Here is a 25930-nt window from a genome sequence, read left to right as displayed (position 1 = left end):
CTTGTAACCCCTTGACTTTATCCTAGTGAAACTAATTTCGGACTTCTGGCCTTCAGAACTGTCAGACAGTAAATCTGTATCATTTTAAGTCACTAAGTTCTAGTAAGTTATTTAAAAGAGAAATAAGAAACTAATAGAAGTATGTTACATTGGTTTCAGTTGTGAATCAGTACATAAGAATAAGGATCAGTATAATGGGATCCTTGCGTTCAAAGGAGCAGTGTACCAGCCACTAAGTGATATAATTTTAAAAGAATGAACTGCTTAGGCCTTTGATGTTGTTAGAAGATTACTGCTAGGATAGTTATTAACCCCTACCTCTCTGACAAAGACATTTTGGAATTATAATTAAGGCCTCCATATGTTGTAGTATGTGTTTTTTGTACATGGCCTCATTTAATTCTTGCAACATCCCTATGTGGTTGGTATCACTGTCCCCATTTTATGTAAAGGAAAACTGTAGTTCAGAGGGATCAAGTAACTTGCCCAAGGTGAAACACATGTCTAGCTGGAGACCAGTTATTTTGGTGGCAACTTGGCTTTGGAATCAGGAGCACTTCTGTAGATCAAGCTGAGTGCAGTAAGGAAAAATTGCTTCCTCCTGCTTCCTGCTATATCATTGGTTGCCTAGGGACTTTTCACACACTCTCTCTCTATAGTACCTATACAGAACAATAGAACAAAATGAAATTGGACTTCTGCCTAGAATTGCAGAGTCTCACTCTAAAATGTCAAAGATTGCAGATTTCTCTATCGGCATTAACTTCCCAGACATTTAATTAGATAGAGAGCCCTTATTCTGTTCCATAGATAAGCTTTAAAGCAGGAATAAAATTACCAGCAAATAGATTCTTTTTTTTTTTTTTTTTCACTTTACTACGGATAGTCTGGGTTGGACATTTGAAATATTTTATCCTTTTCTTGGTCTCTCCCCTTTTGTACATATGGAAATATGGAGCTAACTTGCAGCTGATCTGTGACAGCTCTATGCTTATCTCCGGGCACCCCTGCCAGCAGAGATCTGATAACGGTGGCCAAGATAGGGCTGAAATATGCTAGCTGGTAATTTGTAATGTGCTCCTTAAATTATGAACGTCCCTTGGAAGCACCCTGTACCAGTTTGCCTACTTGTCTATTGAAAATTTACAGATCGAGGGGCACCTGGGTGGCTCAGTCGGTTAAGCGTCCTACTTCAGCTCGGGTCACGATCTCCCCGTCCGTGAGTTCGAGCCCCGCGTCGGGCTCTGGGCTGATGGTTCAGAGCCTGGAGCTTGCTTCCGATTCTGTGTCTCCCTCTCTCTCTCTGCCCCTCCCCCGTTCATGCTCTGTCTCTCTCTGTCTCAAAAATAAATAAACGTTAAAAAAAAAATTAAAAAAAAAAAAAAAGAAAATTTACAGATCGATATTGTACACGTCGCTCATCTGGTTACACAACCTCATTTGGGCTATGTGGCCTGTGGGATATGAAAGATCCCTCAGTAAACTTAAGTCTTGGCTTCACAGATCTTGGTGGGCTGTGATCCAGAGACTGTGTGCGTCCTGAGAGAGGACCCTGAAAGTAGCACCTGAGTGTCTCAAATCTCCCTGATCTTCGCCCGTGCCATCTTTCTCCTTTTACAGTTTTGTGTCCTTTGTCTTTTTTAAAAGTTTATGAAAGTATACGTGGTGGAGTCTTGTGAGTCCTTGCAAACTACATGACCCTATGTAATTGCTGTAGTATATATTCTGGTCCACTATAACAGAGCCCAGAAAACCAATGGATTTTGTCACTTTTAAGAAAGTGAAAGTGAACAGTATATTTCAAGTGTCCAGGGTTTAAAACCTGCCACCCGGTTCTAGGACTTCAAGGGCATTTGCCTTTAATTTATTGGTTCTTTCTCAAACATTTAGTGTGGACTCACTATGTGCAAACACATATCAACAATCCACGGGTACGTGAACTCACCCCTTGTCTCTAAAAATCTCTTCTCTAAACAAAACACACACACCATTTAAAGTCCAGTGTCATTTGATTAACCTCAAGAACATTTGAATCCAACCCCAGAAACAAATGGTAGACTATATCTAACCTCGTGAGTTTTATTCTATGCCAAGAAGTAGATCTATTAAGTTTAGAAACTTCAAGCTCTCGGGGTGCCTGGGTGGCTCAGTCGGTTGAGCGTCTGACTTCAGGTCAGGTCACAATCTCACACTCCGTGAGTTCGAGCTCCGCATCAGGCCCTGTGCTGACAGCTCAGAGTCTGGAGCCCGCTTCAGATTCTGTGTCTGCCCCTCCCCTGCTTATGATCTATCTGTCTCAAAATAAAATTTTAGGAATTTCAAGCTCTCTCCTTTTATATTCAGTGTCTAAACATTTTTTAATGTATATGATTGTTCAATGAGAGCCAAGCCTCATTATTTCCTACGAATTATATTCTCTGAAAATGTGTTTCCTTTCAACTAGATTAAACAGCAGTAGCTAATTAGTAACATCCTAAGATGAGGACCAAATTTTGCTCACATGCAAACAGTAACTTTCTATCTTACCGATCTTTAAAATGTGAATACTACCAATATTTGGGGCGCCAAGTAATAGCACATCCTGTCACCAAGGATAATTTTGTTGACTTAGTGGCCTGGTGAAACAAACTATCAGGGTAGTGGATCCTGTAGGCTGCCCTCAGTCAGGATACAGATATTTCTATTTACTGGGGGCAATCCATACATCTGTTCTCTTCTAGCCCTTCACATCATGCTCTTTTGTTGTCAGGTCATTGCACACGTTTTTTTCTCTGCCTAGAATGCATGCCCTTTCCCTTTATCCCCCCTGTCATCCTTCCAAATTACTTGGCCAACATCTTCTTATACTTTAGATCTCAGTATAAGTATGTTTCCTCCAGAATGTCTTGACTCCTTAGACAAGATTAAAGGCCTCTGTCCGATACATTCCAATAGCTCCCTACACTTCCCCTTTCATTATATTATCGCTTTCTTGTAATTAGCTGTGTAATCCTCTGACATCACCTCATAAATTGTAAGCCCCATCAAGTTCACACTGTTGAAGATTAACACCTAGGATAATGCTGGACACAATACCTTAAATGTGTTGACTCATAATCTCTCCAAGGTTTCCCCTTCCTCTATTCATGGGGGTTATATTCGCTTATCAGTGTGAGCCTGTTTTAGTAGCAGTGCTATGGAAAACATGAAGATATCAGATTGCACACATGTGCATTTATATGCATAGGTGCTATTAGAAAGGCAATCCAAAGAACTTTCTCTTTGGACAAGTCACAATGTGTGAGCCCGGCCAAAACTGTAAAGTCTGAAGACCCTCTAGCCCCCAACTTTTATCACTCGCTATCCCCAAACCAGTGCTGACATACCTTCATTTTACTCCTCAGCAAAGCATTTCCTTCTGTTCGGTGTCCATCCCCCCCAAAAAAACAAGTGTATCATCATTTCCATGCTACAAAACCTGAATTATTTATATATTAGTAACTCAATTGGTCACACATATTTGGACTCATTTGATTATTTTTTTTTTGGAGATTTAAAAAATAATTTCTCAAGGGAGCTCACCCTTTATCATAAAACCACACAAGGTCAAAATCTGGCCCATGAAGATAATACTTCATAATGACAACTGCTTTAGGCTGCTTTAGTAATAGTTAGCTTTGACTGAGTGCTTACTATATGCCAGGTTCTACCGTAAACATTCCATAGGAATTTTCTCATTTAATCCCCATGACAAATCTATGAGATAGGTACTATTGCTGTCCTCACTTTATTTTTTTTTTTCAACGTTTTATTTTATTTTTGGGACAGAGAGAGACAGAGCATGAACGGGGGAGGGTCAGAGAGAGAGGGAGACACAGAATCGGAAACAGGCTCCAGGCTCTGAGCCATCAGCCCAGAGCCCGACGCGGGGCTCGAACTCACGGACCGCGAGATCGTGACCTGGCTGAAATCGGACGCTTAACCGACTGCGCCACCCAGGCGCCCCTGCTGTCCTCACTTTAAATATTAGAAAATTGAGATGCAAGAAGGATTAAGGAATTCAGCTAAGATCACCCCATTGACTAAGATCACCCCATTAGTAGAGTGCAGATCTGGGGCTCAAACCAAGGCAATCCAACCCACAGTCAATTTGTTTACAATTAATACTTCTCAAAAATAAGAAAAATCAAAGTTTAGAACTTCTGCCTAACCAAATTAGTTTTATCAGTTTTACTATAAGTTTTACCTCTGGTGGTTGGTTATCTTATGAAAATATATAAATTTTTATGATTTTCCATGGCATATTTCCCTATAAGAATATGTTTCAACCACAAACAGTTCATGACACGGTTGGCAACACTTTGTCTAGAACTACAGCTCTCACTTACATATGAATTTATTAGTATAAGCATGATGCCACAAACACTAATACTGAATCATTGCTTGGATCCTTTTAAAAAAAAAAAAAAGCTTTATGGAATTTTTAAGAGAGTACACGTTTCTACTGCAGCAACATTTGTTCACCTATGAATGTCTGCAAGTATTTAATGAGTAATTTAACCAAGTCAAATTTTTCCACCTTTTTAACAGATGTAGTAAATAGTAAGTGAAACCTGTGCATCATGCCAAATACTTTTTATATTATGAAACAGAATTAGCAACTCCACATAGAAAATGTGTAATATGGTGAGTCACGTAAAGAATGCATGAATCTTAATTGTGAAAGGGAATGGGTGAAATAGGTGATGGGGATTGAAGAGTAGATGATGAGCGCTGAGTAATGTATGGAATTACTGAATCACTACGCTGTACACCTGAAACTAATATAACACTGTATGTTAACTATACTGGAATTAAAATTAAAAACATAATTAAAAAAATAATGTATGAACCTTAAATGTTCAGGCACAAAACTCATTTTGCTTGTCTTACATATTGCCATGAATGTCCTCTGCAGTCAGGTGAGGAGAGCCCCAGGAAGAGGGACTCTTCAAAAATATGAACCATATGCCCCCATGAGAGAGGCAGCATTCAGCTGCCTGCCATACAAAAGCTCTCAATGGCCAGTAGATGCCAGCTAGGGAAGCAAAGGCACTAACAAAGGGGGACAGGAATCCTAGACAGTTAAGAAAGGGATATTTGTCCTTTCCTTTTTATTAACCCAACACCAGCAGAGTCAGGCCTTGAAAAAGGGAGGGGAAGAAGTATCCCAGAATCAGATCCTTTACCATAGACACACACACACACACACACACACACACACACACACACACATGCAACTTCACCTGGATATCACCTAATTATCCTTTAGGACTCAGCTCAGCTCTCTTATCACTCTCTAGAAAACTACCTGTCCTGACCCCTATCCCACTCCCAACACACCTCCCAACCCCCTCACACCTTCCTCCTTAAACTCCACGATAGGTGTCCTTCTCCAGGTCTCCCAGAGCATGCCTCTAGGGTAACACTCAGCAGCACCCTCTGCACTAAATGCTGTCCTTTTCTCTTACCTCCATCCCCCTTTAGACTAAAAATTCTTGGGGAGCAGAGACCATATCTTCATATTTACAATCTCTGATGCCTATTATGGTGCCTGGAATTTAGTAGATGCTTACTTATTGAATGAATGAATGATGACTGTTAAAGCAAGTGTAGTTTAGGACATTTTTATCCTGAGGTTTATCATCCTCTACATAAGCATCATGGCAATCTCCCTGCAATTTATTCCAGGGTCCCTTCTCTTTTTATTCTCTCTGCAAGCAATCTTGTCCATCCCTCCCATGGCTTCAATCAAATCCACACTCAGATATCACCTCACGCCTGTCAGAGTGGCCAAAATGAACAAATCAGGAGACTATAAATGCTCGAGAGGATATGGAGAAAAGGGAGCCCTCTTGCACTGTTGGTGGGAATGCAAACTGGTGCAGCCACTCTGGAAAACAGTGTGGAGGTTCCTCAAAAAATTAAAAATAGACCTACCCTATGACCCAGCAATAGCACTGCTAGGAATTTACCCAAGGGATACAGGAGTACTGATGCATAGGGGCACTTGTACCCCAATGTTTGTAACAGCACTCTCAACAATAGCCAAATTATGGAAAGAGCCTAAATGTCCATCAACTGATGAATGGATAAAGAAATTGTGGTTTATATACACAATGGAGTACTACGTGGCAATGAGAAAGAACGAAATATGGCCCTTTGTAGCAACGTGGATGGAACTGGAGAGTGTTATGCTAAGTGAAATAAGCCATACAGAGAAAGACAGATACCGTATGTTTTCACTCTTATGTGGATCCTGAGAAACTTAACAAAAACCCATGGGGGAGGGGAAGGAAAAAAAAAAGAGGTTAGGGTGGGAGAGAGCCAAAGCATAAGAGACTCTTAAAAACTGAGAACAAACTGAGGGTTGATGGGGGGTGGGAGGGAGGGGAGGGTGGGTGATGGGTATTGAGGAGGGCACCTTTTGGGATGAGCACTGGGTGTTGTATGGAAACCAATTTGACAATAAATTTCATATATTGAAAAAATTTAACAAAAATAAATAAATAAACCATCTTGTAATTCCTTTTCATCACAGGGACACATCCCTGTTTGAGTAAGTCAAACCTCATTCTAACATTGTGGATACAATGGTGAGTCAGACAAAGCCTCTACCTCTGTGTTAGCTGAAGTAAAAACTAAGCTTTTTGGAATCATAAACCAGCCCCTTGATCTGACAACCATCCATCTTCTAGCCCTAGCTCCTCCCATTCTGCTCACATCCTACGCTTCTCACTTATGCATGTAAGCATTTTATTCTTTCTCAAAATATTTTCCCTTGGGACATGCTGTTTCCTCTGCCTGAGATTTTCATGTATAACCAGCCCGTTCCACGACCTGATAAATGTCTGCTCATTCTTCCAGATAGAATTCAGATGTCATCTCTTTGGTGAAGATTTTCTCATCGTCCATCGTTTCTTTTCCACGTGGTCATGGCACTCTATACCTACCTCTAGTATAGCATTGGTCATGCTGTACTGCACACATGTTCATATCTGTCTTACCCTATTTGATAGTGAACTCTTCCAGAGGAGACTTCTTTATCTTTACATCTGAGCAGAATCCAGCACCCTGTTTGTTATACAACAGACCATAATACTTATATGTGGTGTTGAACAAATAACCAGAAGAGTAAAGCAAGTACATATTCTGTCTTTCTTAATCCTAACTCAGAAATAAGAATAAACATTCAGAAACAAGAAATCAGAAACATTGGGTCTCTTGATTCTTTAGCTTGAAATGTCTGTAGTTTTTACCTTAAGTGAATGGCACAACTTAATTTTAACAATTTAATGTTTTTTAAAGGCTTAAGTCTCTTTAAGAAACAGACTCTTTTTTTAATGTTTATTTTATTTATTTATTTATTTATTTTGAAAGAGAGAGCATGAGCAGGGGGAGGGACAAAGAGAGGGAGAAAAAGAATCCCAAATAGGCTCTGTGCTGATGGCCCATGAAGGGCTCAAACTCAGGAACCACAAGATCATGACCTGAGCTAAAGTCAAGAGTCAGATGCTTAACCGACGAAGCCACCTAGGCGCCCCACGAAACAGACTCTTTTTTTAATTTTTTTTAAGTTTATTTATTTATTTTGAGAGAGAGAAACAGAGACAGAGAGAGAGTGCACAAGCTGGGGAGGGGCAGAGAGAAGGAAAGACAGAATCCCAAGCAGGCTCCATGCTGCCAACATAAAGCCTGATGCAGGGCTTGAACTCACAAACTGTGAGACAATGACCTGAGCCAAGATCAAGAGTCAGACGTTTAACCAACTATGCCACCCAGGCACCCCAAAATGGAGTCTTAACTATAGAGAACAATGGATGGTTACCAGAGGGGATGTGAGGGGGAGGTGGGTGAAATAAGTGATGGGGATTAAGGAGTGCATTTGTTGTGATGAGCACTGAATATTGTATGAAAGTGTGGAATTCCTATATTATACACCTGAAAGTAATATAGCACTGTATATTAACTGGAATATAAATAAAAATTTTGAAAAACTAAAATAAGAAGGCTCATTTTACCAACTGAATAAATAAATGTACATTTCTTTATATAGTGCACCATAAAGCAACAAATTGAAAATGAAAGACCAGAAGTATCTTTCAAAATGGTGAAGGCCAGTATAGTGACATATGTACTGCCTTACTTTACCCCTCCTCTGCCCTAGCAAGCTGGAAGCAGTCGGACATGGCATTTTTCTTCTCTGAGACTCAGATTCATCATCTGTAAACTGAGCAGAACAGACCCCGGCCTCTTCCAGTCTGATAATCAATGACACTGTAATACTCCATAGAATTGCCAGAAATGCCACCAATGCATAAAAATGAATACAAAAGCTACAGACCAGAGGAACTCACAAAGGGGCATCCTCGACTAAAGCAAACATGACTTCACAGAAGCAAGAAGACTAAGGTACGGTAATTTGAATTATGCCAAGGGATTCTGGCTGAAATGCCAACAAATACATGCAATTATTTTAAGTGTGCACAGGAGAAAAGAGACAAAATGAGATTGCTGAAGCTTTAAAACGTCTTAAGGAATGTGAATCTCACAGGGCTCAATCAAATGACACAGAAAGGCAAAAGCGTTTAATGGCTTAGAGGCAAGGGTTTAAAAGGGCCTTCTTATATCATGACATCTCCCCATTCCTTTTCAATTTGATAAAATAGATAATCACAAAATGTTCCAGTTATGTATAGTCTCCAGACTTGCTTAAAGTAATGCATTTTTTTGGGGGGAGCCAAAGCCTGGCTCTTTTTCTTCACTAATATCTATGAAAGTAGTGAGGGAGAGAAGAAAATCAGAGGTAGAGTACCACCTATCAACCTATCAATTCCCAATCTGAGGAATTAGTTGCACATCTAAATATTTCTAGGCCAGATGTTCTTAGCCACAGAGGTACGTCATTTTGTTTGAGTTTCCCCCCTTCGTCTCCCAAATGTCATGCTCTGTGCCCCCCACAGCTGCTGTATTTTGCCACTCTGTTGGTTTCTAAGCTGCTCTGCATGTGACTGGCTGTGATATGAGAAGAGGGAGAACAGATAAAAGATGAAAGACCGTCAGAGCAGAGCAAAACAGCTGCCAGAGGAAGGATGTGTCACTGCAAGGTACGTAAAAGCAGACACTGGAGACAGAAAACTTTTGGAAGGGACTTCTGCGAAAATGAAGATTAGAAACACGTGGAAGGTCAACAGACAGGGGAATGGGGCACAAATCTGCAAATCCATTTTCACAAGTTCTGTATTCTGCTCATTCTTTTAAAAAAAGGTAATTTCATTCCACTTTAGTCAGAAGGGAATGATTACTTAAAAGCATCAAAGCCATGTCAAGGAACAGTTTGCTCTATTTTATTTATTTTTTTAACGTTTATTTATTTTTGAGACAGAGAGAGACAGAGCACGAACGGGGGAGGGTCACAGAGAGAGGGAGACACAGAATCTGAAACAGGCTCCGGGCTCCGAGCTGTCAGCACAGAGCCCGACGCCGGGCTCGAACCCACGGACCGTGAGATCATGACCTGAGCCGAAGTCGGACGCTTAACCGACCGAGCCACCCAGGCGCCCCAGTTTGCTCTATTTTAAAGGACTCCTTTTTTTCAGCCTTAGAGACATAAAATCAACAAATTATAATATATTTAAAGAATACAATTAAAGATTTGATATACTTTTATACATTGTAAAAGAATTCCCACCATTGAGTTAACTAACACATTCATCACCCATTTTGTTTTGCCTTTTTTGTTTGCTTGGGGTTTTTTTGTTCGGGGTTTTTATTTTTGTTACTGAGTTGTATGAGTTCCATATGTTTAGGCCTTAATCCATTATTGGATGGTTTGTGAATATTTTCTCCCATTCTGTGGGCTACCTTTTCATTTTGTTAATTGTTTCCTCTGCAGAGCAGAAGATTTTAAGTTTGATGTAACCCCTCCTGTTCATTTTGCTTTTGTTGCCTTTTAGTGTCAAATCCAAAAAAAAAAAAAATTATTTCCAAGATCAATGTCAAGAAACTTACTCCCTATGATTGCTTTTAGGAGTTTACAGTTTCAGGTCATATGTTCAGTCTTTGATCCATTTTGAATTGAATGTTTTGTATGGTGTAACATGGGGGTTTATTTTCATTCTTTTCTTTGTAAATATCCACTTCTTCCAACATTTATTGAAGAGATTGCCCTTTCCCCATTGTATTATTTTTGGCTGCTTTGTAAAAAATTGATTTATTTTATGCCTGAGTTTATTTATCAGTCCTCTGTTCTGTTCCATTGATCAATGTGTCTGTTTTATGCCAGTACCACACTGTTTTGATTATTATAACTCTGTGATATAATTTGAAATCAGAGCGTGATGCCTCCAACTTTATTCTTCTTTCTCAATATTGCTTCAGGTTCTTTTGTGATGCCATAAGAATTTCAGGATTGCTTTTAAATTTCTGTTTAAAATGTCATTGGAATTTCATAGAGGTTACATCAAAACTACATCTTTTTATATTGTCTATACATTAAAAAATTACTGTAATAACTGCTATTTTTAATGCTTCATTTCTTTTCATCTTTATACTGGTGTTATAAGTGATTTACCAACCATTATTACAATAGGAGAATATTCTGAATTTAACTATATATTTACTTTTACCTAAGAATTTCATATTTTCATATGTTTTCAATATTATTAATTAATACCCTTTCATTTAAGCTTAAGAAATGTTCTATAAAATTTCTTATAAGACTGGTCTACTTGTGATGAGCTCCTTCAGATTTTGTTTGTCTGGAAAACTATCTCCCCTTAATTCTGCCAGATGGAATGAATGTTCTTGGTTGGCAATTTTTTTTCGGCACTGTGAATATATCATCTCACTCCTTTCTGGCCTGCAAAATTTCTGCTGAAATATCCACTGATAGTCTTGTAAGGGGTTCCTTTGTATGTAACAAGTTTTTCTCTTACTGCTTTGAAATTTTCCTCCTTGTCTTTAATTTTTGACAATGTAATTATAATGTGTCTCAGTGTGGGTCTCCTTAGTTCATCATATTTGGTAATCTTCAGGTTTCTTGGATCTGGATATCTGTTTCTTTCTCCAGGTTAGGGGAATTTTCAGCCATCATTCCTTTGACTAAGCTTTCTCCCCCTTTTCTCTTTTTTTCCCTTCTGCAACCCCTATAATGTGTATATTGTTCTGTTTAATGATGTCTTCCCTTATGTCCCTTAAGCTAACTTCACACTTGTTCTTTCTTATTTTCTCCTCTTCTTAAAAAATTTCATGCCCTATCTTCAAGTTCATTGATCTCTTCTTTCATGTGATCTGGTCTGCTATTGAACGCTTTTATTGAATTTTTCAGTGCAGTTACTATATTGTTCAATTCCATGATTCTTCTTTGGTAATTTTAAAATATTTTATCTCTTGTTGAAAATCTCAGTTTGTTCATGCACTGCTTTCCTAACCTGGATGAGCATCTTTAGGACCATTAAATTTAACTTTTTACTGGGTAAATAACTTACCTTGAATTCTTGAAGATCAATTTCTAGAGATTTGTCTTGATTTCGACCCTATTTCCCTGTTTCTTCATTTTCCTTGACTCTCTGTGTTGCTTTCTGCACATTAGATTAACCAGTCTTGAAAGAGTGATAGAGTGGTCTCATGTAGGAAATGAACCTAGTTAGCCCCAGCTCTTGGTTGCCACTTAAACTTCTGTGATTGTCTAAGTCACATCTTTGTTCTTAGTGGTTGCCAATGGTTGATGATATGCAAAGACCCATCAGGGTCTCAAAGGATACGATCATAGTCAGGGCCCTAGGTGCAGACTGATTAAAAACCAGACACCCAAGCAGCACCTGGAAAAGTATGTAGTTAAGCTTACTGGGAGAAAGAAACTGGAAGACGGGCATTTGTGCCTGTACTGAGCCTGAGGATATTTAACCACAGGGGATGCTCCTGCATTTGTTTAAAAAGTGTTTCTTTGCTACAATTTTGTGGGACTCATGAATGCAAGCCCAGTTGGCTATCAGAGCCAGGCAATCTGGGGCCTATCCCTTCTTTGGCAACTGCAAAAAAAGGGGTGGCACTAGATGTGTACAAGCTCCTGTCAGAGAGATGGTGGTGACCTGATTTTCACTTTGGAATAAGGCAAAAAGAGAAGGTGGGGAAAACAGCCACTAGCTCCTCTGAGTTCAGTGGAGGATCACAGGTAGATGTGAGTTAGAAGACAGACCCTCAGTCATCAGCCTATAGAGTATGTAATCAAACCCCTTCCAGGGAAAGATGGAGATGCGCATTTTTGCCTGATCCCCCTGTACTGAGCCCCAAGGCAGGGAGGGGGGAGGGCGGGAGGGGGGATGGCTAGGGAGGGGCAGTAGCTGTGGCAAGTGCTCATGCAACCATTAAGAACTGCTTCTTTGTTATTGTCCTGTGGATCTTGGAAATTCAAGCCCCATTGGCTTTCAGAATTGGGGATTTGTGGGGGTTGGCCTTAAAAATTGGAGTGTTAGATGAGTGGCTCAAACCGGTCACTCTTCAGGCATAAACTGGCACCTTGGGGGTTCCACACCTATTGTATGTCTCTGTGCTGGGGGTGATGTTTATGATTACAGTGTGTCTCAGTCTCCCATTTTGATGTGTATATTTTCTCTTTCACCCAATGTGCAGGAGTCATGCAACTATTTCCTGGATTTCTCTCAAAAGGAATCACTCCTTATGTAGCTGCACATTTGGTGTGTCTGTGAGAGGAAGGAAGTTCATGAGCCTTCTAGGTCACTATCTTGTTCCTTCATAAAGGAAATTTTTAATGTCTTTAATATAATATATAAAGTTCAATTAATAAAATTAAGCTAGATCAAGAACCAAAATAGTGTATAAATAATGTGCTTTACTTGGTTAAAAGGGCTTTAAAAAGTATTTGGCCCCCTCTGCTTCCTTTGGGACTTTATGCAGGCAAAATTCTTATTCTTAAAAGGTAGCAATACAGAATAAAATGAAAATAGTTGATTGAGATGATGAAGTTATTCATACCTAATATTTTCAGAGCAAATAAGAATAATAATATTAACAATATAAGCAAAATTTTAAGAGGATGGACACTTTCAGAAAACAAACCTATCTAACCGAATTCTGCCCCTTTTTTTCATTCAACTCCTTCTATGTGTTTTTGAAATATATAATATTGATTTTTTAAAGGTCTTCAGAGACCACTTTATCCAAAATAAATATCAACTTCCTTTAACATATTTGAGATAATGGTTCAAGCAATAGAAGATAATATATATATTTTCAATATATACATTTACCCTGTTTACTACTATATATATTTGCCCGCTCTATATATTAACCCCACTTGGTTAGAATCTCATTTCCCAAGCACATCTAGTGTGTAGTATGCCTGTGTGGGCCATCGTGTCCACGGGGTCTCTGGAGGACCACCTTGTACTTTCTCTCAACTTCAGTCATGAGCCTATTATTTAAGTTCATGGGAACGCTCATTCTATTGTCTCTCTGCTGGACACCCTAGTCCTCAACTAGAGATTAGAATCTTACCTGGAGTTGTCTCTCGCTTGCCTAGCATCCTGATGGCTGCATCCTGCTCCTGTGTCCAAGGTGTTTGCCATGAATAAATCACGAATAATCCTGCCAGACTTTACACCAGAACCTCACCCTGCCAAATACTGCTGCACAGCACCTCCTGCCCAATGAGCTCCCTGGCTACGTTGACAGTTTCACGGATGTTGGCCTATACTCTCTGGTCTTATACTCTTTTTTTAAATTTTTTTAATGTTTGTTTATTGCTCAAAGAGAGAGACAGACAGAGTGTGAGCAGGGGAGGGGCAAAGAGAAGGAGACACAGAATCCGAAGCAGGCTCCAGGCTCTGAGCTATCAGCAGAGTCCGACATGGGGCTCAAACTCACAAACTGTGAGATCGTGACCTGAGGTGAAGTCAGATGCTTAACCAACTGAACCATCGAGGTGTCCCATTGTTGTCTTATACTCTTATAACCAAGTAAATTTCTGAGATTTATCCAATCTTAGCTCTGTCCCTACCTTGACCACTGAAAGCTTCCTCTTATCCAAGATTATCCCCAATAGGAGAGACTTGTACTTTAATTAAAAATTAAATTTATGCTTTCAATGGCCCCTGTCCCACGCTGTTACTCATCTTTCTTCTGGATTCATGATTTCAATTTTCCTCTGAATAAAAGGGAGCTGGTTTATAAAAATGTGCACAAGCATCTCTAGGTGATGGTTGTACAGAGGAAAAGAAGCATTCTGAATCCTGATCCAAATGTTCTTGAGACAATTGGACAGTGAGTTCACTGGGACAATCTCAAGGCCATCCAAGGAACCACTCTAGCCTTTCCCGTGTAAGTGATCCCCAGGTAGAGCAGCTTGCCCAGCCCAGCCCACTAGGGCAATTTATTCATACAGCTGGACTTAGGCTGCATAATCACCTCTCTCTTAAAACTACTGGTTGCTGCCAGTACCTGCTGATGTGACAGATTAGTTCAACCTGTGTTCATACCTAAACTAACCCAACCAACAGAGACTCACTTTCTCTACCACTTCAAGGTTCAGATGAAGCACTCATCATGGGGCATGTAATCTGACTTTTCTCATGGCTGCTCACAGCGGTTGGCTAGCACAATCCATAAGGGCAGAGTAGTTAAATGCCCTGAAGAAAATACATTAATCAATGAGACACAGGAGATGACAAGGAGATTTAAGATAAATTCATTCCCCTTCTTCTTTTTTCAATTCCAATGGACTTTTCTAAGACACAGTGATTCTAGATAACCTCTCTGGAAATGTCCTATAAGTACACAACTGCCTGTCTTATATATAATGCTTCTAAAGCCTTGCATATACTGTAAGGAAAGGGTTGTTTTTTTAATTGTCTTATCTATGTATCTGAGCTCTTAAAACTTTCTTATAGCTAAAACATTAGAACTTATCTGTAGGATTACAGAGAGATAATCCTGCCTTAAGTAGTGTGAAACAAAAACAAACAAAACCAGACAACTGATAATACACTTGATATTAAAATCTATTTTTTTCCCCATTTCTTTCTCTTTTCTCTTGCTGCCCATGCTAGGCCTTTATTTTATGAGCTCCTGTTTCTTGCATTTAGTCAAAAATAATTCAATTCTAAACAGTGAATTTAGACAGCATTTTTTCTTAGATTAAAAGTCATATACTTTTTTTTTAAATCTGCTTATTCATGAAAATATATTGGACACCATTCTGCTGAGCTTCTATTTTCTCTGATGTTTTCGGTCAGTATTCCTTCATCATAAAACAGAAAACTTAGCAAAATTAACTAACATTTAAAAATTTACTGATGTATATTTAAAGCCAATAAACTGCTTTGTTAATAACAAACAATAACAACAACATGAGATGTAATCAGCTCAGGAACACGCTGCCTTGTATTTGCTCTCCTTTCTCCACTGCCTCACTTCCCTTCATTCTTGCTGTCCTGGGATTGCAGGCCCAAATAAAGCATGTGTAAATTTTGCCTCCTATCTTCTTTCTACGGAACTTGGACTAAGACATAGCATATTAATATCAGTTAATAATCCTGACTCTTGCCTCACCTCCAGAGAAGAGCAGAGTCATATACGGAGGCTGGAGAGGTCTTAGTACTTTTTAGTTTGTGGTTACAAATCTCTCTGGTAGGGATGGGCAGTTCATTATTACCTCTCCACCATCTGTCTGTCTCTCCCTCTTTCTCTCTCTCTTCCTGTCTGCCTTACCCCCCCTCTTGGTTCTCTCTCCCTCTCTTTCCCCCCTTTCTCTTTCTCCTGCCCTTCCTTCCTCCCTCCTTCTTTCTCCTAACCCAAGAAAGGATCTTAATAGAGTCAGATAAGAAGTGACATAAAGAAACTTTTTAAATTTAACCAATGCATGTGAATGACTGGGGTAAAGAGCTAAATAGGGAATAAGAGGAAATAAAAATATTTTCATTGACATCTAACAAAGAAAATTTAAATTTAAATTCTGGGCGATTTTCAATGAAATTCATTTCAATATTCCTATTAGTTTCAAAAGTGTGGAGAGCATAACTTTGAGGAAAATTTTCCCAAAAAATTGTTCTAAATATGTGTGAGATCTGCCCTAAATTTTGGCATTTGATTTTAAAGCACAAAGTGTTCTTGTGAAGAAGATAAGAAAATAGACCATGACCTTCTTAATAAATGTACTATATATTTTTTAATTCTAGGTTATTCTTTTCCCAGAAATTTAAACTCTCCCTTATCTCTTAATTCAGTATTCATCATGGGCTTAGAAATCCCGTTGACTAATACAAAGAGTGAACTGGGCTTCACATTTATAAGTGGACTGCTTGGTAAATTTATTCTCTTGGGTTTAAAATAATCACTAAGTAGAAAATTGTAGCAGCACTATCAATGCAACAGAAGTAGGCTGATAAATTAGGAATGGAGGAGAAGAATTAATTGCTATTGGACATGAAAGGAGAATTTTAGTTCATAAACATTTGTGCTGTAATCTCCTCTAAACTTTAATTAAACTCTCTTGAGGTTTATAATCTTAAAATACATTTATTTTAAATTTACCCACTTGCCAGAAAGATTTATTCAAGCTGTCAGTGTTCTACTTTAAAGCATTTCATTTTGAAGTGACTGATTCCAATCATCATCCCTCTGATGCGGTAAAGTCTTTTAAAGCCGACTCAGGAAACTTCTGCTTTATAGAAGAAAGAAATAAGAAAAGAAAAGAGGAGAGGAGAGGAGAGGAGAGGAGAGGAGAGGAGAGGAGAGGAGAGGAGAGGAGAGGAGAGGAGAGGAGAGGAGAGGAGAGGAGAGGAGAGGAGAGGAGAGGAGAGGAGAAGAGAAGAAAGAGGGAGGAGGGAGGGATGGAAGAAAAGGAAGGAAGGAAGGAAGGAAGGAAGGAAGGAAGGAAGGAAGGAAGGAAGACTCTTCAACTACAGGTGTGAGTGTAAATTGGTACAACCATTTGTATAACAATTAAGCACTGTTTGGGAAAGTTGAATGTGCACATGCTCTACAATCCAGTAAGTCCACTCCTAAAAGGCACAGAACAACTCTTATGCATGTGCAACTGGTGACCTTAATAGGAAACTTCACAGCATCATTGCTCATGGTAACAAAAAAATGGAAAAACTCAAAAATCCATGAAGAATACACAACTTGGAATATATTCAAATCAAGAATATCATATATAGATAAATGTGTGCCTATATATGATATATATAGATATATACATGTATCAGTGCAAATAACTATAGCCATACATAAATATCTAAGAATGTTAAAAAATTATAATATTGAATGAAAAAAAGGATCGCATTTATAAAATTCAAAAAAGAGACAACATAAATAAATCTACCTGGTAAAAGAGTAAAGAACCATAAAGTAATGATTAGGAAAAAATTTAGGAGAGAGATAAGCTCTATAATAGGAGGGAAAGGAAAATTTTCAAAGAGAAGCACTTAGGGGACTTATACGTCACTAGGTAAGTACCATTTCTTAACCTGGTGGTGGATATGTGAATATTTATTTTATTATCATTATCAAATTGTGTCTATGTGTATTCCCTTACATTTGCATATATATTCTGGAAAAAAAGTTTTAATTATAATAAAAGGTATTGTTAGCAAAATGATGGTATAGGAATTTCTAATTCACACCCCTCCCAGAACCATCAGTTTGAATAACTATCCATGAAGAAAAATACCTTCACAAAAGCTAGTTTCCAAGTGACAGATTACAGCACTTGGGCAAAGCACAGAAATAAGAAAAAATGTATTGAGGAGGTTAGGAAAGATAGATTCATACTACCCCATCACTTTTCCCCCAACCCAGGCAGCCCAGCACAGAGAGAGACACTTTCCCCATGGGAAAAGGACCCACCCAACACCAGACAAACTCCTATGGTTCTAGACGGCCCCTACCAGACTCCTGTGAACCAGATACACAGCTCACACCAGCACCTGCTGGATTCCAAGCCATGACCTTAGGCTCCCAGAGACTACCACAAATCCAAGCTCTGGGCACATCCCAGAGCTGGCAGATCCCATGTACCCAAATGGCATTTGTGGCCCCAGGCTCCTAATCAGCCCTTGTAACCCCAAACTGTAGGCAGGTACCTGAGATCCCAAGCTCCCAGCTGTGCTCAGCTCCTGGCCTACTACCATGGACTCACACTTTCTCTCCACCCCAGTACCAAGCCAACCCCTAATGACTTTAGGTCCAGACTATCTTCTGTGGATCCAAGCTTCCAGCTTGCCCTAGCACTAGGCCAGCCCACACAGCCCCAGCCTCAAGGCCAGCTCTCACTGACTCAGTCTCCAGGCCCACCCAAGCACCAGACTGGCCCCTATAGATTCAATCTCCATGTGAGGCCCCAGGTTATGAGCCCATATCTATGACCCCAGGCTATAGGCTTACCCTAGTACCAAGCCAATTTCCATGGTCTCAGACTCTAGTCCAGATCCTCTAGAACCAGGCTCTCAGTCTGTCTGAGTATGAGTTTGGCCCCCATAAACCTAGATGCTGAGCCCACACCAGCAGTCCCTAGCACTTGGTTGACCTCTGTGGACCAGGATCCAGGTCCATCTATGCAGACCCAGGTCCCAGGTGCCTAAAACTAATACAATTCCAATGACTGTCCCTCAAGAAATAAAGATGTATGAACTGTCTGAAAAAGAATTCAGAATAATATTTTTGAAGAAATCCAATGAACTAAAAGGGAACAAGTAGACAACTAATTGAAATCAGGGAAACAATGCATGAACTAAAGGAGAAGCTTAGCAGAAAAATAGATACCATGAGAAAAAACAAACCTAGAATTGAAGAAAATAATGACTGAAGTGAACAATTCAATAGAGAGCTTCAATATCAGACTCAATCAAGCAAGGAAAGAGTCAACTTTAAGACAGGTCATTTGAAGTCATCCAGTCAGAGGATCATAAAGGAAAAAGAATGAAAAAGTGTGAAGAACTCCTACATGAATTATGGAATACCAAGAGATATAACCTCTGCATTATTGGAGTCCAAGAAGAAAAAAATAAAGGGAAAAAAAGAATCTTTAAAGTAATAAAAGAGAACTCTCCAAATCTGGGGAGATAGCTGGATATCTGACTTTATGAAGCTAATAGGCCACACTAAAATTTCAACCCAAAATAATCTTCACCCATACACATTATGATAAAACTGTCTAAAATCAAAGACAATAAGAGAATTTTAAAAGCAGAAAGAGAGGGGCACCTGGGTGGCTCAATCAGTTAAGCAACCAACTCTAGATTTTGACTCAGGTCATGATCTTATGGGTCAAGAGTTCAAGGCCCACATCAGCCTCTGTGCTGACAGGGCGGAGCCTGCTTGGGATTCTCTCTCTCCCCCTCTCTTTATGCCCCCTCCCACTCATGTGCTCTATCAAAATAAATTTTAAAAAAATAAAAATAAGCATTAAAAATTTTAAAAAGAAAGAAAGAAAAAAATAGTCACATAGAAGGAAACCCCGATAAGGCTATCAGATTTCTCAGTAGAAACCTTGCAGACCAGAAAACTGGCATGATATATTCAAAGTGCTGAAAGAATAATACTGCCAATCAGGAATATTTACCCAGCAAAGTTGTCTTTCAGAAATGAAGAAGAGATAAAGACTCTCCCAAACAAAACTGAGGGAGGTCACTCATTATGTATAGTAATGCCTTATAAGAAAGGCTAAAAAAAGAGGTTTTAAAGCTAAAATAAAACTAATTAGTAACATAAAAACATATGAAAATATCAAACAAACTAGTACAGGGAATTATATAGTCAAAGTTAGAATACTCTAATACTATAATAAGGTGGTGTGTTAATATCTTAACACCAGTATAAAAGTTAAAAGACAAAAATTTGAAAATAACTATGGTTACAATAACTTGTTAATAAATACACAATATAAAAACAGGTGAATTATAATATCAAAAACAAAATTATCGGGAGAGGAGTAAAAGGAAAGAGTTTTCATATACAAAGTTAAGTTGATAATCAGCTTAAAATAGATGTGTGTGTGTGTGTGGGTATGTGTGTGTATAATGTTTTATGTAAGTATTATGGTAAGCACAAAGTGAACCTAGAGTAGACACAAAAGATAAACAGAAGGGAATCAAAGAATACTACTATGGAAAATCACCAATTCACACAGAAAGACGGCAAAAGAAGAAAGGTACAAGGGAACTACAAAAGAAAAACAAAAACACAATTAGTAAGATGGCATTAGTAAGTCCTTACCTATCCATAAATACTTCAAATGTAAATGGATTAAATACTCCAATCAAAATACATGCATACAGTAATTAATAGATTACAAAATAAGATTCAACTATATGCTGCCTATAAGAGAGTCGCTTCAGTTTTAAAGACATAAATAGGCTCAAATTAAAGTAATGGAAAAAGATATTCCATGTAAATGGAAACAAAAAGAAGCAGAGATAGCTATTCTTGTATTAGACAAACTTTAACCAAAAAACTGTAACAGTAGAGAGAAGGTCATTATATAAGATAAAGGGGCCAATTAATCAAAAAATACACAATAATTGTAGAAATCTATGTACCCAGGGGTGCCTGGGTGGCTCAGTCGGTTAAGTGACCGACTTTGGCTCAGGTCATGATCTCACAGTTCATGGGTTCAAGCCGCGCATCAGGCTCTGTGCTGACAGCTCAGAGGCTGGAGCCTGCTTCAGATTCTGTGACTCCCTCCCTCTCTCTCTCTCTCTCTCTCTGCCCCTCCCCCACTCACTCTCTGTCTCTCTCTGTCTCTCAAAAAATAAACAAATGTAAAAAAAACAAGAATCAATTACAAGAAAATGAAATATGTGTACTCTTACATAGGAACTCTTTATGTATATTTAAATTGTGTACTTGATGCTACTAGAAAATGAATGTTCACTATAGATTCATTTGTAAAAATTAAAACACCTAACTCTTCATTAATAAAAAAAATTGATAAATCATGAAACGAGTTCATACTATTGAATATAATAAAGTCATAGAAAGAATGATACAAATTTCTATTAGTGTTTCTAAAACTATGATCCAATGATCATCTTGATCAGAATCACCAGAGTTTTTGGTTAACAGATTACTGAGCCACATGCCAGACCTACTGAATTCATGGGACTTAGAATTTTAATTAGAGCCTCAGCTAATTCTCATTTATGAAAGCTTGAAAATAGCTACTATATATTCCAAGAGGGACAGCTCCCTAAATAAAATTGTTAGAAGAAAAAGCAAGATATGGAATAATATATGGAACATAAGCCTGAGTTTATAAAGACAAAACTGTAGAGTCGTGTGTATATTTGTGTGTACTTGTGTGTGTAGCTGTGCATATGCTTGTGTATATTAATATGTGTATGCATGAATATAAACAAGTGATATGAAAATGTCCAGAAAGCAATGTAGCAAACGTTAATAAGTCAGCACAGAGCCTGATGTGGGGCTCGAACCCACAAACCGTGAGACCATGACCTGAGCTGAAGTCAGATGCTCAACCGACTGAGCCACCCAGGCACCCCTCATTTGATAACTTTAAAAGAAGAAAAGCACGCGACTAAAATATAATTGCAGACCAATGAGAAATGTAGAAGATTAGTGTCTTGCCATGAAGGATAGGACAAACTCCAAAGCAAATAATACCAACTTTTTACCAAATGCATATTAAGCTTTTCTGGTCATCAACAAAGCGCACCACTCAGATCTCCTATTATTGTCCATTTTTGACCCATGGTACCAACAAACTGTGCCCTGAATCCTCCACTGCACGGCCACCACGAACACCATACCTCCCACAGGCTGTTCCCAACTAAAGAATCAGTGCCTCCAGGGTCCTAAAGCAGACCCATTTCCATGAAATATGATTTACACAGCCACTTGGGCTTGAAAAGTGACCATAAACCTTGCCAAAACTTTCTCAGGACTTCATTGCCGTCTAGGACTCTTCTTACTGAAACTCCCTGTCTTTCATCAACCCTTTATAGGGATTAGACCTGCGGTGTGGTCTGTGAGCTCTCCCACCTCCACTGACTCTTTCCCCAACTTCCATCACAGGGATTTTAGCCCAATAAATAACTTGCAGTTCTAATCTTTCTTTGGTATCTGGTTCTTAGAGAACCCAAATTAACAAACTATCTGAGTCAAAAGCCTGAACTCTTAAGAAGCACATTGTACTACCTGCCAAGTAAAATCTGTAACTTTACAGAGTATTTCCCTACTTCTTAACAGATATCAGCCTGTCAAATGAACAAACATTTTCCAACACTGTCCCCAAACAAACCCATTACCTCCCCTAGGATGAGGTAATGAACACCACCACTTGACTTTCCAACACCCTGAGTGAAGATTTGCCCAGAACCTCAAGAAGACCAACCCAATTGACCCTTTCCTCATTCCTTCATTCATTCAGTCAAAATGTATTGAGTACTTACTATATGAGAATTACAGTCCCAGGCCCTGAGTAGGAGGTGCAGACTAGGTCTCTGCTCAAATGTAATTTATAATCTGGAGGAGAAAAAACAGACATAAAAAATAAGCACAAACATATCATTAAAAATTACAAAAAGTAGGGGCACTTGGGTGGCTCAGTCAATTGAGCGTCTGACTTGGGCTCAGGTCATGATTTTGCAGTCTGTGAGTTCAAGCCCCACATTGGGCTTGCTGCTGTCAGCACAGAGCCCACTTCAGATCTTCTCTTTCCCTCTCTTTGCCCCTCTCCCATTTGCACTCTCCCCAAAATTAATAAATATTAAAAAATAATTACAAAAGCCCCATGAAGGAGAAGAAACAGAGTCTCAGGAGAGTATAAAAGAAGCAATTTTAAGATCAGAAGGTGAAAGGCTTTCTAGAGACTATGATGTATAAGCTGAGACAAAGGAAGAAAATGAGCCTGTTACATGAAGTTTGGGAAAGCAGTGCCAGCACAGGGAAAGCCCAGGAAGGCCTGCAATGAAGAAGAGCTTTGTGATGGAGACAACACAGGTGAGAGGCTTGAAAATAGTTACCTGTGGTTAGAGAGGTAAGCAAAGGTCAGATCGTTCAGGGCCTTGGGGTGCCATGGTAAGGATTTAAGATTTTATAACGTCACTGAAAAGTGTTAAACAGGAGCTGAGGAGGGGGAATAATAAAAAGAGGCTAAGAAGAATATGGTCCCATTTCAATTCTTAAAAGACGACCTTGTCAGGCTTTTAGAAACTGGCTTAGCAGAGCACACAGCAACAAGAGAAATGAGGTGAGCCACCAAAAGTGGGGACAAAGGTAAAGGTGGAAGGGGTCAAGCAAGAGCAGTATATAATGCATAAAAAAATTGTGCAAAATTGTCCCACATGTGAGACGTCCCAAGAGATCCAGCATTTGGATACTTGCCATGCATTCAGAAGATGTTAACAACCACTAGTGGAAATAGAAGTAACCATCCAAGAGAAGACTGCAGCCACAGTTAGTTAAGTAAGGAGAACATTTTTCTTTCCCTCTCTTTCCTTACCACTCAAACGCACTGAGTGCTTGGGCACTAGAGCCTAAAATAGGTAGGAGGAAAGGCATATAGCAGTGGCTCCCAGAATCAGCATCGCCTGGGATCTTATTGAAAATAATTATTCTCAAATCCTTCCACAGACCTACTGAATCAGAAACTCTGGAGTTAGGGCTCATTGATTTGTGTTTTTAACTAGCACCCCAGGTGATTCTGATGCATGCTAACGTTTGAGAACCACCACCGTAGAGCTGGGCCGAACACAGAAATCTTAAACTGTACTGGAATGAGCTTTTAATAACTATAAGTGATCTGAAAGTTATGGGACCTGCCTGAGATGTTATTATATGATAGGAAAGGGAGACTGGAAAGAATACAGTTGAAAGTAGTGGCTTGAGAAAAATAAAACTATTCTAATTTTATCCTAATGATGAAAGTTACATATTTCTTCTTTTAGGTGACAAGAATTGCATTTAGGATTTTATATTTGCAAATACCTATTACTTGAACAAGAGTGGAATGATATTTTATTTTTAATATGAAATCTGACCATAAGCTAGGCAAATGTCTTCCCACCAAAATTGTGTACTCAAAACAGCATGGTCTTCCAAAATGAGAAAGCAGAGGTTACCTAATACTACCCAATTCAGTTCCTCTTCACAACACCCTACACAACATCAAACAGATATCCTTAAAATAATATAAACAGTTTACTCTGAAGAGATATGGATTGGTGTGAGAGCATCTGGTCAATTGTTTACATATGCTATTTCTCTACTTCTGAATTTACTGCTTTAATTGCATCTGCTAACAGTTATTGAGTGCCCAGCATATTCCAGATGCTGCCAGGTGAGAAAATGCCTTAGGTAAATTTGCTTCTAGAATTGTCAACTGAATGTAGTTTCCTTACATTTGTCAAAATGTTTTATCCGTAGTAAATCATGAAGACCTACAAGTCATGAGCTGTATACATTTACCCTTTGCATATCAAAGACAGCACAGATGTAAAAAACAAAACAAGAAAAGCAGTCTCCTTGATAAAAATTACAGAAATTATTTAAACAATTACCAAAAAATCTTCTTAGCAATTATTTCCGATATACCTACTATGCATATTTTCTGAGCACAGAGGAGGAAAGACGCTGTCCCATGGCCATTCAGTAACTCTGCCTCAACACTGTTGAACCGGTGACTGCTGTCTTTGTGTGTTTCAGGTAATATTAACAGTGTTCTCTTTATATTAAGAATTGAAAGATACCAGGGGCACCTGGGTGGCTCAGTTGGTTGAGCGTCTGACTTTGGCTCAGGTCATGATCTCACGGTTGATGAGTTTGAGCCCCGCGTTGGTCTCTGTGCTGACTGCTCAGAGCCTGGAGCCTGTTTTGGATTCTGTGTCTCCCTCTTTCTCTGCCCCTCCCCACTCATGTTCTGTCTCTCTCTGTCTCAAAAATAAATAAACATTAAAAATTAAAAAAAAAAAAGAATTAAAAGATACCAAATGCCGTGCTAAGCCCTTTACTCATATAATCTTCACAACAGATCTTCCAGATGGGAATGATTATACCTACTTCACAAATGGAAAAACCAGAGTTCAGAAAGATTAGTAAACCACCAAGGTCATACCAAAGGGTATATCTAAGACTATCTTATTCCAGAGACCAGGCTCGTAAAGACTACAGGTTACTGTCTGAAACATCCTTTTGAATGCACAATTTAGAGGAATGAGGGGTCATAGGCTACCATTATGCCTAAGAGGGTCCACATTATCCCTATCATGAGGGAGAATCAGTGCCATTTAAAGAAGCTACTGAGGGGGGAGCACGGGTGGCTCAGTCAGTTGAGTGACCGACTCTTGATACTGTGTTATGTCGTGACCTCACAGTCATGAGATCAAGCCCCAAATCAGGCTCCACACTCAGTGCAGAGCCTGCCTGGGATTCTCTCCCTCTCTCTCTGTTCCTCTCCAACTCATATGTGCGTGAACTCACACACTCGCTCTTTGAAAATAAATAAACATTTGAAAACATTTAAAGAGCTACTGAGGGTGAGCAGGGAAGTGGCAACTAGCAGACAGTGAAAGCACCACATTTCTTCACTTAGCCACATAAACCTGCAAAGACATCTCCCACTGATGGTTTATGATTGCCCAGCCTCTAGCCTGAGGATGGCTGAAAAAGATAAATGACTTATCTTGCTCCAGGGGCTACTACCACTCTTTTGGTTAGATCAGCTTATTGCAAAGGTAATTTTTGAAAAATACAGGACTCACAAAATATACCAACAGGGGGGAAAACCAATTCCTAGGTGATCTTAGCAGGTTTAGCAAAGCCACAGAGGCACAGAAATAGGAGAGAATGGAAAAAAACATACTGAAGTCTTAAAAATGCATATAACAGAAACAAACAAGCAAAACCAGTATTTAGGTTTTGTAACCTAAATTCT

The 25930-nt window shown here is 39.1% G+C and overlaps 1 protein-coding gene across 8 annotated transcripts in view; it reads right to left on the bottom strand.

The window, feature by feature from the left end:
* LOC147572004 (uncharacterized) overlaps window positions 1–25930 on the bottom strand; it is a 218898-nt gene that overhangs the window by 138451 nt on the left and 54517 nt on the right. For 5 of the 8 annotated variants that reach the window (XM_086695528.1, XM_086695527.1, XM_086695530.1 and 2 more), the window contains one exon: window positions 22449–22521. Coding sequence is in view for 3 of the 8 variants with exons in the window: in XM_086695530.1 (XP_086551656.1) it covers window positions 22449–22521 (73 nt within the window). In the remaining 5 variants the exon portion in view is untranslated. Of the gene's footprint in view, window positions 1–22448; window positions 22522–25930 lie in introns of those variants that run through there. The other 3 variants (XM_086695537.1, XM_086695547.1, XM_086695533.1) reach the window with 2 other exon arrangements.

Source organism: Puma concolor, chromosome F2, assembly GCF_028749965.1.
Source record: "Puma concolor isolate L17-30 chromosome F2, mPumCon1.1.hap2, whole genome shotgun sequence".
Classification (NCBI taxonomy): Eukaryota; Metazoa; Chordata; class Mammalia; order Carnivora; family Felidae; genus Puma; species Puma concolor.
Note: the sequence above shows the minus strand (reverse complement) of the source record. Positions and strands in the feature narration are given on the sequence as shown.